Source organism: Zalophus californianus, chromosome 1 (genome assembly GCF_009762305.2).
Source record: "Zalophus californianus isolate mZalCal1 chromosome 1, mZalCal1.pri.v2, whole genome shotgun sequence".
Taxonomy (NCBI): domain Eukaryota; kingdom Metazoa; phylum Chordata; class Mammalia; order Carnivora; family Otariidae; genus Zalophus; species Zalophus californianus.
The window spans coordinates 65731776-65748918 of record NC_045595.1 but is presented as its reverse complement, the minus strand read 5'-3'; the positions used below and the strand labels follow the sequence as shown (position 1 = coordinate 65748918).

At 40.8% G+C, this 17143-nt stretch overlaps 2 protein-coding genes across 5 annotated transcripts in view; one reads left to right on the top strand and one right to left on the bottom strand.

Annotated features, from left to right (window-relative positions):
• MLH1 (mutL homolog 1) overlaps positions 1-8103 on the bottom strand; it is a 44516-nt gene extending 36413 nt beyond the window's left edge. For 3 of the 4 annotated variants that reach the window (XM_027587558.2, XM_027587556.2, XM_027587557.2), the window contains exons 1-4: positions 7954-8103; positions 6035-6125; positions 3693-3791; positions 802-875 (exon numbers count right to left, since the gene is read on the bottom strand). In XM_027587558.2, coding sequence (XP_027443359.1) covers positions 802-875; positions 3693-3791; positions 6035-6125; positions 7954-8069 — 380 coding nt within the window. In that variant the 5' untranslated portion in view covers positions 8070-8103. Of the gene's footprint in view, positions 1-801; positions 876-3692; positions 3792-6034; positions 6126-7295; positions 7343-7953 lie in introns of those variants that run through there. The other variant, XM_027587559.2, reaches the window with a different exon arrangement.
• Positions 8104-8412: 309 nt separating this feature from the next.
• On the top strand, positions 8413-16194 carry EPM2AIP1 (EPM2A interacting protein 1). The gene has a single exon (XM_027587574.2). It carries the CDS (start codon positions 8545-8547, stop codon positions 10369-10371), a length of 1827 nt encoding a protein of 608 aa, XP_027443375.1. The 5' UTR covers positions 8413-8544; the 3' UTR covers positions 10372-16194.
• Positions 16195-17143: the final 949 nt, after the last annotated feature.

Genomic DNA, 17143 nt, shown 5'->3' with positions numbered 1-17143 from the left:
CTGATCATATCAGCACACCCAGATCCTAGGGCAAGTATAATTCACATGGCGTCAAAATCCCCCAGCAACAGTGAAGTATACTCTAGAATGCTCCCTGTTCCATCACATTACACGTCTGTCTGCTAAAGATTGAGAAATATGCAGCACTTTCACTGTTGGAGCTATTTTCCATATTAATTTATGGACAATCTGTATGATTAAAAAAGAATTCTTTTCAAGGTACTCCTAAATTAGGTACTCCTGTCTTCCACTAGTAAATGGCCAGTGCTTATAAAAACAGAGGTCTAACTTTGATTCCTCAAATCCTGTTTTTGTGCTGTTCCAAGGCTGTCTGTCAGCTTCTGAAGACTGTGCCAGCACAAGAGAGGGCCAGCGGCTCCCGTGGGAGGGCAAGCCAGCACAGGCATGCACGTGCGGCAGGGAGCCGGGGGCTTACAAGCCAGCTAAGGAACCGTGAGCCTCCAGCACCCCAGCCACAGCCCTGTCATCAAAGTAATATCCTACTAAAGGGCACAGGGGCAGAATAACATCCGCATCTACCACCTACTTAGAATACATCTGTAAAACAGAGCTTGTAAGCACTTATATGTCACATCTTATCTGATTCTTAACAGATGTTCAGCAAGATTTTTACCTAATAATCATCCCTGTGGATTATCAAGTAGTCCATAGGGAGGAAAGGAAACTACCCAAGATCTTGGTCAAAAAAGATGACATTGGTGTTTAGATAGGGTCACTTTGAGATCTAGGCATAAAGCATGTTTCAGGATGAATACATGAATAAAGCAGACTGCGCCATACCTGTATGCACACTTTGCATCAGCTGTTTTGGTTGTAATAGTAACATGAGCCACGTGGCTGATGCTGGCCAAAGCCTAAGGAAGAAAATGGAATGAAAGAAAAACATTGCTGGGTCACCCACTGGCAGCTTATTAAGGAGAAAGGTGATCTAAATTACCCCTTCCATTTTGTATTAGCAAATGGTAACAATGGGTATTTTGCTCATTCACTTTCATGACATGTTAACAAAAGGATATCAAATTGAATTTGTAGCATATTATTAGACCAAGGGGAAAATACATATTAGAAAAAGTCCAAAAGGAAACAGCAGAGTATTTTTTTAAAATTTATTTTAAATCCAGTATAGTTGGGGTGTCTGAGTGGCTCAGTCGGTTAAGTGTCCAACTCTTCATTTTGGCTCATGATGATCTCAGGGTTGTGAGATCGAGCCCCACATTGGGCTCTGAGCTCAGCAGGAAGTCTACTTGAGATTCTCTCTCTCCTTGCTCCCGTGTGCACACGTGCACTCACTTTCTCGCTCTCTCTCAGATAAACAAATAAATCTTAAAAAAAGAAAAAAAATCCAGTATAGTTAAATACACTGTTGCGTTAATTTCAGGTGTACAATACAGTGATTCAATAATTCTATACATGACTAGTGCTCATCACAATAAGTGTACTCTTAATCCCCTTCACTTGTTTCACCCATTGCCCCTCACCCCCTCCCCTCTGGTAACCATCAGTTTGTTTTCTATAGTTAAAGAGTCTGCTGTTCGGTTTGTCTTTTTTTCCCCTTTGCTTGTTTGTTTTCTTTCTTAAATTCCACCTATAAGTGAAATCATATAATATCTGTCTTTCTCTGACTTATTTCACTTAGCCTAATGCCCTCTAGCTCCATCCACGTCATTGTAAAGAAACACTCCAGAGTATTAATGTGTTAGCAGGTGCATTCAGGCAGCAGAATTACAGGCATGCTTAATATTATTCTCAATGATTTGCCTCCCAACAATTTGAAAACTTGCCTTCAGAAATGGGGACACTCCAAATACATAATGTTGCACACATACACAAAACTATTTTCTGTAAGCACTTATAGGTTTAGAAATGTAAATTTAAAATTATCTAATTAAGACAAAACAAATTTTTTAAAAATTACCATTTTCCCCCCTTGTAACCAAGACTGGTTTCCTAGCCCACTGGAACCTGCCTCTCCTTTCACCAGAAGGACATCACAGAATATAAAAATACAACCAGGCACTGTGATGGGGTCTGTGTGACAGCATCTCGGAAGACAGTGAACACAGCCTGTGGGAGGTTCAGTTCATTAATAAGGAACATGGCTTAGGCTCAGAGATTACCAGGTTGTAGCTGGATTTCCCTAGTTTAGGTGACTGAGCTAATTTTCATCATTAAAAATGTAAATGATTTTGAGACCTGTATAAGGAGAACATTAAATATACACAGTATATAGTCCATCCCAGAACCCCGAGATCATGACCTGAGCCGAAATCAAGAGTCTTGGATGCTTAACCGACTGAGCCACCCAGGTGCCCCACGAATGTTATTTCCATAAATTTACCCTGAGACAGTAATTGAACAAAACACATTGTATATGAATATATGAATATTCACCAAGAAAATGGCAAAAGCATAAATGTTCAACAGGAAATCATTTAGATAAACACAGTATGTTCATATATAGGGTAAGATGGAACTATTAAAATTACACAGGACTGTATATATACTGAATGTAAAGATATCCACAGCGTATTGTCATAATATTATAAGATCTTATTTTAGTCTTAAAATGTTATGTAGTTTCTATACTGTATATTCCTCCGATGCATCATATAATTTTATTTGTACTTTTTATATTGTATACTCCTCTGATGGATCACATAATTTTATTCACAAATATTCCCATATGTATTTGGGAATACATAGGACTCCTCCAAAAAACATGGTCTTATTTTCTACACCAAGAAAATCAACAATTTCTTTTCTTTTTTTTTTTAGGATTTTATTTATTTACTTGAGAGAGAGAGAGAGCGTGTGCTCGAGAGAGAGCACAAGTGGTGGAGGGAGAAGCAGGCTGCCCATCGAGCAGAAAGCCTGACGTGGGGATGGATTGCAGGACCCAGGGATCATAACCTGAGCCTAAGGTAGCCACTTAACCGACTGAGCCACCCAGGCATCCCAACAATTTCTTCTTAATACTATGAAATAACCAGTGTGTTCAAATATCTGTCTCAAAATTTTTTTTTTTACATTTTGCTCAAATCAGAATCCAAGTAAGCTGTTCACATTGGAGCTGGTTCATATGCTTCTTAAGCCTTTTTTTTTTTCTTTAGAGAGAGAGCAAGAGATGCGTGGGGTAGAGGAAGAGGGAGAGAGACTCTTAAGCAGACTCCGAGCCCAAGTTGGAACTCGATCTCACGAACTTGAGATCATGACCTGGGCTGAAATTAAGAGTCAGACACTTAACCAACTGAGCCATTCAGGTGCCCCAAGCCTCTTTTAATCTACAGGTTTTTTGTTCCATTTACCATGTTCCCTTGCCTCCTATATTTTCCCAATACTGGCACTTAGTAAGTATTAATCAGATTCACATTTGATAATTTGACAAAAAAACTTTGTGGGTGGTGTTGCATTCTCCATCAAAAGACACTTAACATCTTGGCAGGAGGGGAGGGGGGTTGTATCTGTTGATAAAATAGTTTTCAGTGTATTAAGTACTTATGAACAATCCTTGGTTTTGGAAAATGAAATTTAATTAAGTTTGTTTGATTTGCACATATTTAACAGGTAAAAAGAATCATATCTTATTTACTTCTGTTGAGAAACATATGTTGACAGATGGCAGAAATGTCATTCACAGGATAGTTTACACACTTCTTTAATCTTCAGCTTACCTCACCCCGAAAGCCATAGGTAGAAATACGAGCTAAATCCTCAAAGGACTGCAGTTTACTTGTAGTGAACCTCTCACACACAATATCCAGATCTTCTTTCTAGAAGATACCAAAAAATAAGTAAATAACTATGTTATTCATTTTTTCTAAATCCTGAATTTCCCTTTTCTTGACTGAATCCAAGAAGAAACCCCTCTTAGGAAAAGAGTTTTAAAATCAGCAACTTCCTCATGTGGCATCCAGAATGCCACACTGTCCCGGTGTCCCTTCTCTCTCATGAGTCGCATTTCTCATCTGCATTTGCTGGTTCCACCTCATCTCTGACAGCAGAGTAACCCAGAACTCCAGCCTTGGACCTCTTTGTTGTCTACACTCATTCTCTTGATGAATTCTCCAAGGCACACAAATTTTGAAATATCATTATTATCATTAGAAAACTTCTTTATTAAAAATCTACAGAGGCGGGCGCCTGGGTGGCTCAGTTGGTTAAGCAACTGCCTTCAGCTCAGGTCATGATTCTGGAGTTCCGGGATCGAGTCCCGCATCGGGCTCCCTGCTCGGCAGGGAGTCTGCTTCTCCCTCTGACCCTACCCCCTCTTGGGCTCTCTCTCTCTCACTCTCTCTCTCAAATAAATAAAATCTTAAAAAAAAAATCTACAGAGGCATTTAATTACAGTAAAATATACATCACAAATTTTACCATTTTAACCATCTTTAAGTGTACAGTTCTGCGGCCATAAATACATTCGCACTGTTGTACAACCATCACCACTATCCATCTCCAGAACTCTTTCATCCTTCCAAACTGAAACTCTGTCCCCATTAAACGATAACTCCCCATGCTCCCCTCCCCCAAGCCCCTTGCAACCACCATTCTACCTTCTATGAACGGGACTACTCTAGGAACCTCCTAGATGAGGAATCATACAATATTTGTCCTTTTGTGACTGGCTTATTTCACTTAATGTGTCTTCAAGGTTCATGCATATTGCACCATGTGTCTGAATTTCAATCCTCTGTAAGGCTGAATAATACTCCATTATGTGTATACACCACATTTTTAAATCCACTCATCTATGGAACCCTGGGTTGCTTCCAGCTTTTGGCTATTGTGAATATGCTGCTATGAACATGGGGGCACAAATCTCTTCAAGACCTTGCTTTCAATTCTTTGGAGTACATACTCACAAGTTCTGCTGAATTGCATGGTAATTCGGTTTAATTTTTTCAAGAATCACCATACTATTTTCTATAGTGGCTACACTGTAGACTGCATTAGGGTTCTAATTTCCCTATATTCTTATTTTATTGTTTTTTTAATAGCCATCCTAATAGGTGTCAAATGGTAGGTCACTGCTACTTTTATTCATATTTCCCTAATGACTTGTTACGTTCAACACCTTTTCATGGGAGTCTAATGGTTTTTAACACCATCAAAATGCAATACACTAAATTTTTATCTCCAGCCCAAACCTCTATGCTGCCCTTCAGACTCACATGCTTACTCAACTAAGAGCCATCTCAAGGTTACCATGGCCCCAAACGGATTTCTGATCTGCCCTCAAGTGTGTTTTTTCCATAGGCTTTCCCATCAGTAAATGGCAACTCTGCCATTTGCACAGGCCAAAACCTTGAAATCATTCTTGACTCCTCTTTCTCTTATACCAAGCATCAGCAAATTCTGAGAGCTGTGTCTTAATAATCAATGCAGAATCTCACTGCTTCTTGCCTCTCTACTGCAACCAAACTGGTCCAAGACATGGTCACCCTGAATTGCTCCAAGAGCCCTCTTACTGCCTCTGTACTGTCCTGCTACAGTCCATCTTCCATAATCTAGACAAAAGGGTCCCTAAAAAACTCATCAAACCATGTCACCTCTTTGCTCAAAACCCTTTTAACAGTATCCCACCTTATTCAGAGTAAAAGCCAAAGATTTTACAACACCCCACAAGGTCCTACGTGACGAGCCTACTTATTTCTCAGACTTCATCTCCTATTATTCTTCCACTCCCTCACCCTGTTAGAGACACACTGGCCTCCTTGCCGGTCCTTAAACAAGTCAAGTGGGCTTCCATTTCGTGGTCTTTGCATGTTCTGTCTGCCCAAGAACATTCATCCTTTAAGCAGCCTCATAATTCTCTCCTTCACCTTATTTTCCTGAATAACTGTCCAGCTTAGAATAGGTGCTCAATATATATTTAACACTGGTATTGAATATTTCAGTTAAAAATCCCATCCACAAAAAGCCCAGAGTTTCCCGAACAAGGAAAAGCTCTGTCGCTTCCTGTTAGATATACCCCACAAAGCACACAAACAGCCTGCTCCTCTGAGGTTTTACTTACCCTGATCCCGGTGCCATTGTCTTGGATCTGAATCAACTTGAGGCCTCCCTCTTTAACAACCACTTGGATACTGGTGGATTTTGCATCTAAACTGGCAAATTAAACAGAAAAAATTTTTTATTATTCTGCAACTATTCTAATGTACATATTTTAACATGAGCCAAGGTATAAGAACAAATTCCAGATAAATACAAGACTGTCTGGTTATTGTGTTTTTCCTCTGTTCTTTAGGCTCTGTGACTGACTACACTGTAATGAGTTTACATGCTGTGTGAGAGAGGGGGAAGAGAGAGGCAGGAGGGGGCAATCATCATTTTCAATAAGACATTCAACACCATTTCTGTTCCTCTAGGAAAGAAAGTGAAAAGTAGGATCCTTTTACCACATGCTTATTTCTTACCCTCTTCTCAACTAATTTTGCCATTTATTACCTCAATTTTATTCAGTCTCGGGTTCCCAAGTGACCCTAATAAGATGCCATTTCAAAAAAATCATAAATGTGTTTTTCTACTATTTATTCCCTTTTAAGAAAATACATTTTGTTGGGGAAAAGAGAAAAAAATGGCAATGCAGAAAGTTCTTTGAGAGGCCAAGAAATCTTTCATACTTTCAAAGAGTAGCCAACATCACAAGAGCACAGGCTACAGAAAACAAATTCAGTCTGTGGCTGCTTGAGAAAGAAGTAATCTGCTCCACACAAAGAAAATTCTTTCTTCAAAAATAAGACAATAAGTTACTTAAATATTAAAGACCTTTCTGAGAAGCCCTTGAATTGAAGTTGTATTAGCCATCCCGATTTACATATTAAAAAGAGCATAACTGGACCCCACACAAAATCCCTGCTCATAGAACTAATTATAAACCACTTAGCTAATATGTTCAGTTTGGTTGTGCAGTAGTCTGGGCCATCAGATAATAGGCCCAGGTTATTCTGTCAGTGAATTGTAACATCGTAGAAACAAAAGCCAGCCTTTACAATTGGTGAAAAGAGAACCTGTTCCCATGTTCCCTGCTCCTTCTTTTGTCCACCTCCTAATTCTGTTCCTTTCCCTCAGTGGTCCTTTCTACACTGTTCTTTTAGTCTCACTACCCTGAGCGGTTGTTTATGTTTTCACTATCTCCTTACAAACCCACCATTCTTCGCTGGATCATTTTGTTTTTTTCGTGTATTTATTTTATTAACATCAGATGATTTCAACACGAAGGTAACGTTTAGGTACATCATGAGCATGTCTTCTTGAAGTTAATAGTTTACACCCACCTTTCTTTCCAGGTTTTTAACCTCTTCCTTCCACACTGTGACACTTCTAAACTTCAGAATCCACGGGATACCCTCATGAAATCAGGTATCTTCGATGTGCCCCCCCCAAAAGGTAAAGGGGAGGAAAACACTAAGTTGGGTCACTAATTTGGCAATAGGGCAATCACAAGTTAAACCCAAAGTCCATCGGCCTGTCTAAAATCTCGACAATTCGTTTGGAATAAAATCAAACGAACGGTACTCTTGAATGTGCACGAGTTATTTTTGGAATATGCAAGAAACGTTAACACGCATAACACGGTACCCTCTGAAGTATGGCTGGAGATCGTCCCCCGAAAATGTTTATGCATTTAAAAGTTTTGCACCTTCTGTACATATAATTTTTTTAAAAGTAGTTCCCTTAACTAATGGCGCCATTAAAACAATAAAATGTAGCCCTCCATTTGGACCCCCGAACAATCCTACTAAAGTCTCGCGAGAGCGCTCAGAAACTCGCGGCACCCGGGAAGGGAAAAGGCAGGACCCCACGGCCTCCGGTGCCATGGGCATGCGCCGTACACGCCTCCGCCCGGGGCAGGAGGCGTGTCCGCGCGCCATCCTGAAGGGGGGCCTGTTAAATCGTAGCTGATAAGAAAGCCCGGCTCCACTCCCTCCCTACCAGTTCTCAATCATCTCCTTGATGGCATTAGCCGGCCGCTGGATAACTTCCCCTGCCGCGATGCGGTTCACCACTGTCTCGTCCAACCGCCGAATAACCCCCGCTACGAGCGACATTTTCGCGCCAGAGGAGCCTAAGCCACGTCGAGAGGCTCACCGGAAGTGCCTTCAGCCAATCACCTCAGGGCTTCGTGCCCACGTCTTTCCACCAACTCTGTTTACGCGGTCTTGTCCCACCTTCCCGCGGCAGACGCTTCGGGACCAGGGAGCTATTGATTGGGCAGCTGGATGCCAGTCAAGTTTCTTAAGTCCGGTTCCTGGGTCTCTTGGTCCCTCCCTAGCGCGCAGCTTCAGGCCCCGGGCTAGAAGGGTATGCGCCTGCGCGCTGTCCGCTCTCCCCATTGGCTCTTTCCTGAGCTAGGGAATACGAAATCTCCAGCCAATAGGAACGCAGGTGGCGTAGCCGGAGGTTGGTGTCCCCCTGCTGGGGTGATTTGGCGCAGAGCGGAGGAGGTGCTTGTTCCTGCCCCTGCTCCTCCCCTCTCCTTGCGGCCTCTCGGAGGTCGGCCCTCTTCTTGTGGCCTGCTGTAAAATGTGGATGACGCCCAAGAGGAGCAAAATGGAAGTCGACGAATCTCGGGTTTTCCGGACCGAGTGGACCCAGCGTTACTTGGTGGTGGAGCCTCCGGAGGGCGAAGGGGCCCTGTGCCTGGTCTGTCGCCGCCTCGTCGTAGCCACCCGCGAACGCGACGTCAGGCGCCACTACGAGGCCGAGCACGACTACTACGAGCGGTATGTGGCGGAGGGCGAGCGCGCGGCCCTAGTGGAGCGTCTGCGGCAGGGCGACTTGCCCGTGGTCGCCCCGCTCACTCCCGAGGAGAGAGCTGCTCGTGCAGGCCTCGGGCTCGCCCGCCTTTTGGCCTTGAAGGGTCGCGGCTGGGGTGAGGGGGACTTTGTGTACCAGTGCATGGAGGTGATGCTGAGGGATGTACTGCCCGAACACGTAAGCGTTCTGGATGGCATTGATTTATCTCCAGAGGTCACGCGGCAGAGGGTCCTGAACATTAACAAGAACCTACGCAGTCAGCTTTTTGACAGAGCCAAGGACTTTAAAGCCTATTCCCTTGCCTTGGACGACCAGGCCTTTGTGGCTTATGAGAACTACCTCCTGGTCTTTGTCCGCGGCGTGGGCCAGGACTTGGAGGTCCAAGAAGAGCTTCTGACCATAATCAACCTGACTCGTCACTTCAGTGTTGGTGCCCTTATGGCGGCAATCCTTGAGGCCCTGCAGACAGCAGGGCTTAGCTTGCAGCGAATGGTTGGACTAACCACGACCCACACTCTGAGGATGATTGGTGAGAACTCAGGACTGGTGTCGTACATGAGGGAAAAGGCTGTAAGCCCCAACTGTTGGAATGTTATCCATTATTCAGGATTTCTGCACTTGGAACTCTTGAGCTCCTACGATGTCGACGTTAATCAGATCATAAATACTATATCAGAATGGATAGTTCTGATTAAGACCAGAGGCGTTAGGCGCCCCGAATTTCAGGCTTTACTAACTGAATCTGAATCAGAGCATGGCGAAAGGGTTAATGGACGATGTCTGAACAATTGGCTTAGAAGAGGGAAGACTTTAAAACTAGTATTTTCCCTGAGAAAAGAGATAGAAGCATTCTTGGTTTCAATAGGGGCAACAACGGTCCATTTCACAGACAAGCAATGGCTGTGTGACTTTGGCTTCTTGGTGGATATTATGGACCACCTCCGAGAACTCAGTGAACTGTTGAGAGTCAGTAAAGTCTTTGCTGCTGCTGCCTTTGACCATATTTGTACCTTTGAAGTGAAGCTGAATTTACTGCAGAGACATATTGAGGAAAAAAATCTAACACACTTTGCTGCCTTCAGAGAAGTTGTTGATGAGCTGAAACAGCATCTTAAAGAAGATCAAAAAATATTTGATCCTGATAGGTATCAAGTGGTGATCTGTCGCCTACAGAAAGAATTTGAGAGACATTTCAAGGACCTCAGGTTCATTAAAAAGGACTTAGAACTTTTTGCAAATCCTTTTAATTTTAAACCTGAATATGCACCTATTTCAGTAAGAGTGGAACTAACAAAACTTCAGGCGAATACTAACCTTTGGAATGAATACAGAGTCAAAGACTTGGGGCAGTTCTATGCTGGATTGTCTGCTGAATCTTACCCAATTATCAAAGGGGTTGCCTGTAAGGTGGCATCCTTGTTTGATAGTAACGAAATCTGCGAAAAGGCTTTTTCATATTTGACTCGAAACCAACACACTTTGAGCCAGCCATTGACAGATGAGCATCTCCACGCCCTGTTTAGGATTGCCACAACTGAAATAGAGCCGCATTGGGATGACCTTGTGAGAGGAAGAAATGAATCCAATCCATAAGCCTTGGTAGTACAACATTGAGACACTCAAAGAGAATCTCATTCTAAAAGCAAACATTTGTCCGATTTTTCAAGTGAACTAATTTGGATTGTGGCAAAGCACCAAGTTTATTCATCCAAATTGATCACGATTCAGATTCTTCTGACAGATGTTTTTTTTTTTTCATCTCAAGAGGCAGCATGGGACTGAGACATGCAAACACCTTTTTTAAAATTTAATTTAATGACGAAGTCATTGTATTTTGCTTTTATGATACGATTGTTTTTAAAGAAGTTCAGTACTGATAATGTGAGTTGAATTAGAAGTCTGTTTTTCAGATGTTTTAAAGAAATTTTAGGTTTTAACAAAGTGCTAAAATTCTGATGCATATGGTCTGAAGTTATCAATTCCTTAAATGTATGTTTGAGCCAGTTTGCAGAAACTCACATAGTAAGTTCAGAAGTTTCTGAGAAGGAAGAACGTACATACAGTGGAGGTATTTTGTCTTAACTACCAAAATGTTAGTATTTTTTTTTTAAACATTTTTCTGAGTCTGAAGTCAACACTGACAGATTTCCTCTTCTCACCCCCCAACCTGCCCTAGTGATAATATTACTAGTAGAAGAGAATAATCTTACAAAATTTTAGTCAGAGGAGTAAGAATTATTTTTAAATTGCTGGTTTAGGAGGCTTCCTGCATTTTGGAGATCATACTGTCCAGTTATTGGGGGTCTCCCCTGAATTTTTCACAGTTGGGTGCTGTTTTATCAGCTTGCCTGTTAAAGGACTACGGTAAGTATAGAATCTTAATAGTTGCCCATTAGTTATTCTTTATTCTACTCCAGATAGAAGTTTGGCCCTGTCAAAAAAGGATGACAGAATAAGATTATTGCCCTCCAGGATCAGGAGGTGTGAGATATTTTAGCTTATTATGCATGGGTGTTACTGCTTTATAAAGAAATCCTGTTTAAAGGAAACCCTTTATTTTAAAGTGATATGACATCAGATTGTGTTAGCTGCTGGAAGTGGATTTACTATAGAATTTAAAACTGTCCCACACATTCTATATTTACGATAGTGCACAAGTAGAAATACTTAACTCTCAAGAAGCAGCTTTATTAACAGATTGTAGCAATTCCGTATTTCTAGTGAGACATCTGCTTTGTGGAAAAACAGTACTTTCCAAACTTACGTTAACCATGAAAAGGAAATCTTACAGTAAAGCCAAATATATAAAATGATTTAAAAGCAGGACCCAACTGAGAGGTCCTCTCAAGTACAATTTGCAAACCTGTGCTGAAGTCCGGTCTTAACTATTATAACACATTATTCTTGGTCACTAATCCAGCAAATTCATGGAACCAGGATACAACCAACAATTTAGAAGGAACTGATTCCCGAGCAACCAAAATAGATGCCATAAGAGCTCAGGAACCAAAATTGTGTCAAGGGTTCTTGACCAGAAGCAGTAACCCCTCTTTCCAGAGGTTGTTTGAAAATACAGGGGACTTTTGGTTGTCAGACTTACCTGGGGGGATTCTGCTGGCATTTAAGCATGAAGGACCCCCCCCCCCCCCCCGCCGCAGTGCATAGGACAACAAGGCACAATGGAGAATTACCCTTCCCAAAGTGCCAGTAGGTCCCCTGTTGTACCTTTGTAGATTATTTTATTTTGAGGGACAGGGCAAATTACCGGTAGAAGCAGAATGAGAAAAGCAAGTCGGGCAAACTGACACTAGTCGATAGGGTAGACTTATTCCAACGTTCCAGGTTTGGCTGGTAAGATGAAGTAAAGGCCTTGATAGATTCTGGTAGCTCACAGTAGCATTTAAGTCAGTGGCTTATATTGAACCAGACTAAAGGGCTCAGTTCTGTTAAACGGAATTAGAACAGAAAAGCAAGTATTAACAAGCTAGTAATTGAGGATGGTCAAGTTGAGATTTTCGGTGAACGGGGAGTAAGCTTAAATATCTGGAGAAACAACAATGAAAAACCAACCCCTCCCCCCAAATCTACCGGTAATTTGCCAGTAGTTTAGAGTCTTCTCTTTCATGGCAAGTGCTTTATTGAAAGAATGTTTGGAGGACCTGCTTCTGCTTTCCTACCCTAGTTCCTAAAATATTGAAGTCTTGTACATTTTGTGCAGTTCCACTATATATTTTGCTTAAGGTAATAAAACTAGTTTGCATCATGTAGTCACTGAGTTGGGGGGAGATATAAGCTAAGGATTTAAAACTGACCCTAAATAATAGAGAATTTGCTATAAATTAGTCTTGTTTGTAATAAAACTGTGTGTATGTTATTGTTTTCTGTATTAAGTAATTCTGTAACTGCATGGCAGTCTTTAAAATTTTTTTTTTACAAAATAGTTGTTACTGGTCCTATTGTATCAGTGATTATAGTTAAAATAAGCACTATTTTTTAAAAACCCTATGTCCCTGTATCTCCCATTCCTACTAGTTTTCTTAAAAGATCTGTCTGTATTCCCAGTCTTAGTGCCACTCAAACTGCTCTACCCAGCTAGATCCTTGTCAGCATTCTTAACCCTCTTTGACACCACTGACTACTCTTCCTTGAAGTACTTGTATATGTTGGCTTCAGGGGTAGATACTATCTGCAGGTATGCTTTCTCAGTCCGCTTCGTAGGTGCACCCCTTTCGCCTGACATGTTTGTGTTGTGATTTTAAAATTTTGTTGTAGAGTCTCTTTCTACATCATCTTAGCTGCTCTCATCCCTGACCATGGCTTCTGTTACCATCTGTATGCAAATGATCCCCAAGTTCATATCTCCTTTCTAGGCCTTTCCTAATACACGTATCTAATTGCTGACGTAGTCACTCTGCTAACTTAAGTCCCCTCTTGTAGACACCATAGTATGTCATTGATCTTGCCCCCAAACCTTCTCTTCTGTTCCGTCTTTGAGTAGACGGCACTGCTGCTACCAGTTGCCCTAGCCCAAGCCAAAAACTGATCTGTCCATTACCTTATCATATCCACTCACGAAAACCTTTGTGTTAGGTCTACTGTCTCAAGTTTTTCTCACTTCTCCAGTGCTACCATCCTAATTCAGGCCGTCAGCCTACCTAAATTAGAGCAACAGCATCCTTGTTAGTCTCTTTTTCTCTGGTTTTGATCATTTTTTATGCTGCAGCCAGATTGTTCTGAAAGATATACCTGGTCATATCTCTCCACTGCTTTCACCATGACATAGGATAAGGTACAATTTCTGTTCATCTTTGAGGTCTCAGTTTAAGTACCACTTCCTCTAAGAAGCCTTCACGGATGCCCTTTAGACTAGTGCCCCCACTGTGCACTCTCTAAATACCCTTTACTTTTCCCAGCCATACACCTGTCACATTTTGTTGCTACTTTTTATCTGTCACTGCTAGACTGTAAGCTTTACCAGGGCAGGGACTGTGCCTTGCTAGCTGTTCTATCTGTAGTGTTTAGCACAATGCCTGGCGTTCCAATAAACGTTTGGATGAATAAATATGTGTGTAGTGTTATGATCTTTGAAGCCCTTTCATAGTCTTATTTGACCTTTACTGAGGTCTTCCTGCCTTAGCCTGCTTGTTGGGTAATTGTTATTCACATATTATGAATTAAGAAATGAAACTAAGTTCTTTGTGACTAGGGAATTGTATTCCCAGAATTCAGCTCAGTGCTTGGCATGTGGCTCAAATATTTATTATGTGAATGTTGTTTGAGGAAACAAACAGAGATTGCAATTTGCCCTAGTACATGTAAGTAGTAAAGCCAGGATTCAAACCCAGGTGTACTTATATGAACCTATGGAATATTAAGTCTTTACCTCCTTTATTTAGAAGTCTTAATTTCTTTTCTTTTTTTTTTTCTGATTTCCAAAGATAGACTTCCAAAGGAATCTAGATGAAAAAGATTGGACAACTATTTAGTGGACTAAAATAATACTTCGGTAATCAAAAAGTTAAACTCAGTATCAGAAAAAAATGCAGCAAACATGCATACTATTTACTTGCCACTTTCCTTTACAGATGAGTTTTGGCTCTTCTGGGATTTAAAAGTAAATAAATTTAATAAGATATTAGAAGAGTGACTCTGTCTTCCTGGTCCCTAGATACCCAGTTCTCTTGCTTTCTTGCCTACAGAATGTCCTTATCACTTCTCCAAGAAAGATGACCCAAAAGTGACATGTAATCAAGGTGTACTTCTTAGATTTGCTATATTTCTTTGCTTTCCTGTTCACGTGCCTCTGAACTTAATTTCTGGGTAACCAGGGCTTTTGGGATTCGTGGAAGAACTATACTCACAGTGTTTTTCCTTGAGCCATTTTGTCCAATTTAAGGGATTAACCAGTGTTACACTAAGTTGGACTTTTAGTCTGAGGCACATTAACTCATCCAGAAATCTTAACAGTAGGTGTGATAGTCATCCAGTGATCCTTGCTGCAAAACTGGGTTTTAATGGGTTTCTTTAATCCTTTGGATTAAGGAATTTCTCATTTTTATCTTCTCATAATCGAGAAGTGGCCTCATCCTATCCAATAAGTACTCAGATTTGTGAACTCTACCCCCTTTCATTAGTGCTTGCAAATTGATGAATTCTGAGGTCATCTCTTTCTTAGACATTTTGTCAAATGCAGCCAACAGCAACCATAAAACATTTTGTTTTACTCCGCCCCGCCCCCCGCCCCTTAGTAAAGGATAGATTCTGTGCCTTACAGGCTTTCCCAAGAGATGGTTTCACCACTCCATAACATGAGTTGCCCCCATAAGTTACTTCTTCCATCCTCCAATAGCAATTTCCTGAGTGCCTACCAACTAAGCCAGTGTGTAGTATGTTAATTTTTTTTTTTAAATGGAGCTAATTTCTATATCAGGATAGGTGAGGTTGTCATACAGTAACAGCAAAATCTCAATGCCTTGGGAACTTTTCTCTTGCAACTTGGCTAGGGACTTTGCTCGAGGTCGAGGGTCAGCAAACTACAGTCCACAGGCAGAATCCATCCTGTGGCCTGTTTGTGTAAATAAAGTTTTATCAGAAGAGAGCCTTGCCCGCTTATTTATGTCTATGGCCGCTTTTGCTCTATAATGGCAGAATTGAATAGCTGTGACAAAGAGTGTGTACAACGCACAGAGTCTAAAATATTTGCTACATGACCCCACAGAAAATGCTCACTGATCCCTACTCAAAGTTCTCACTCTGGGTCTCAGGTTAACCAGATATCATGTATGGTGTGGCTGCTCATTTTGGGAAATGAAAAAAAATGCAGCAAATCACTTACAGGCCTGTAAAGCGCTTTCACTGCCCAAAACAAATCCCATGGCCACACCAAAGTTCCAGGAAGACTGTAATCCTTCCCTGTGCCTCAGAAGAAAACCAGAACTATTTGGAAGACGACACTAGATTAACACGTGGTTATATCTATCCATTTTTCTAATTTCTTTAAAAATGTTTTTTATTGAGGTAAAACTATTCAGTAAAGTGTGTAAATATTAAATGTATGCCTCAGTGGATTTTTTTATACACTCTTCAACCCATCACCCAGATCAAGATACAGAACATTTCTGGTACCCTGGCAGATGCTCTCATGTCCCTCCTGCACACAGATACACTATTCTGACCTTTATCACCAGAGTTTATTTTTGTCTTTTTAAAGCTTCATGTAAATGTAATAATTATATGTGCTCTTGTGTCTTTTGTTCAATACTATGTGACTCATCCATGTTGCATGTAGCAGCATTTTTTACTTCTGTGCAGTATTCCATTGTATGACTGTATTGCAATTTATAAATCCATTCTGCTGTTGATGGAAATTTTGGTTGTTTCCAGTTTGTGATTATGAATAAAGTTGCTATAAACATTTTCGAATCTCTCAGTGAACATGTGCACCCATTTCTCTCAGTATACTCTGGTATATACCCAGCTTCCATACTTTCCTGTCGTTATTCAGACAGCAACTAGAGTGATCCCTATTGTAAAAAATAAATCAGACCATGCCAACCTCTGCTCAGAATCCTCCCAATGGCTTAGTAGTATAATTAGAATAAAGTCCAATATTTTTATTGTGGTCTACAAAGCCCTGCATGATCTGCACCCCACATAACCCTTTTTCTTCCTACCCTGTCTTCCGTCACATCCTTCAATCCCTTTCCCTATCCCTAGTCACTGTACTGGACACTGCTTGCGAATTGGGGAATCAAGATAAATGATTTGACCCTGTCCTTAAAGTGGTTGTTACCTATAATTTTAACAAGCCGTAACACTAGTTTGTGTTAAATCAATTACTGTACGGAATAGGAGGCAAATTTGCACTATGATTCATTAGTGTAAAATAATTTAGAATTATAAAAGTGTAAAGTAAATTGCAACCCTGGGAAGGGATTTAGAGAATAAGATTAAAATGTAAAAGCTTCCTGATAAATTTAAAAAAGTGTGTATAGTCTTGCATTTTAGTTCTGTTGATTATGAATTAGAGTTCACCAACTTGACTACTCTTACAACCTAACTGTTTGCTATTACATGTTCATTTCCTTGAGGGATAGGAGGGAGATGGTGGGGATGGGGGTGAGAAGGCATTGGAATAAATAAAGAAGTGCTGATACTAAGCACGTTCCAAAAAGCACCCTCATAACAAAGGGCCTCCTTTAACATCCTACCATTATTGATATATTGATTATTGTAAAATAACTGAAAGAATTTGACTTAAACTCTTTCCACATTTTTTTTTACTTTCTTAATATATAATTGAAGTACAATAAACTGCACAGCTTAAAGACACATGCGTGAAACCACAATCAAGATAATGAGCATT

Excerpts from the sequence above, each read along its gene's own strand:
- EPM2AIP1 (XM_027587574.2), top strand. The coding sequence starts at position 8,545 with ATGTGGATGACGCCCAAGAGGAGCAAAATGGAAGTCGACGAATCTCGG.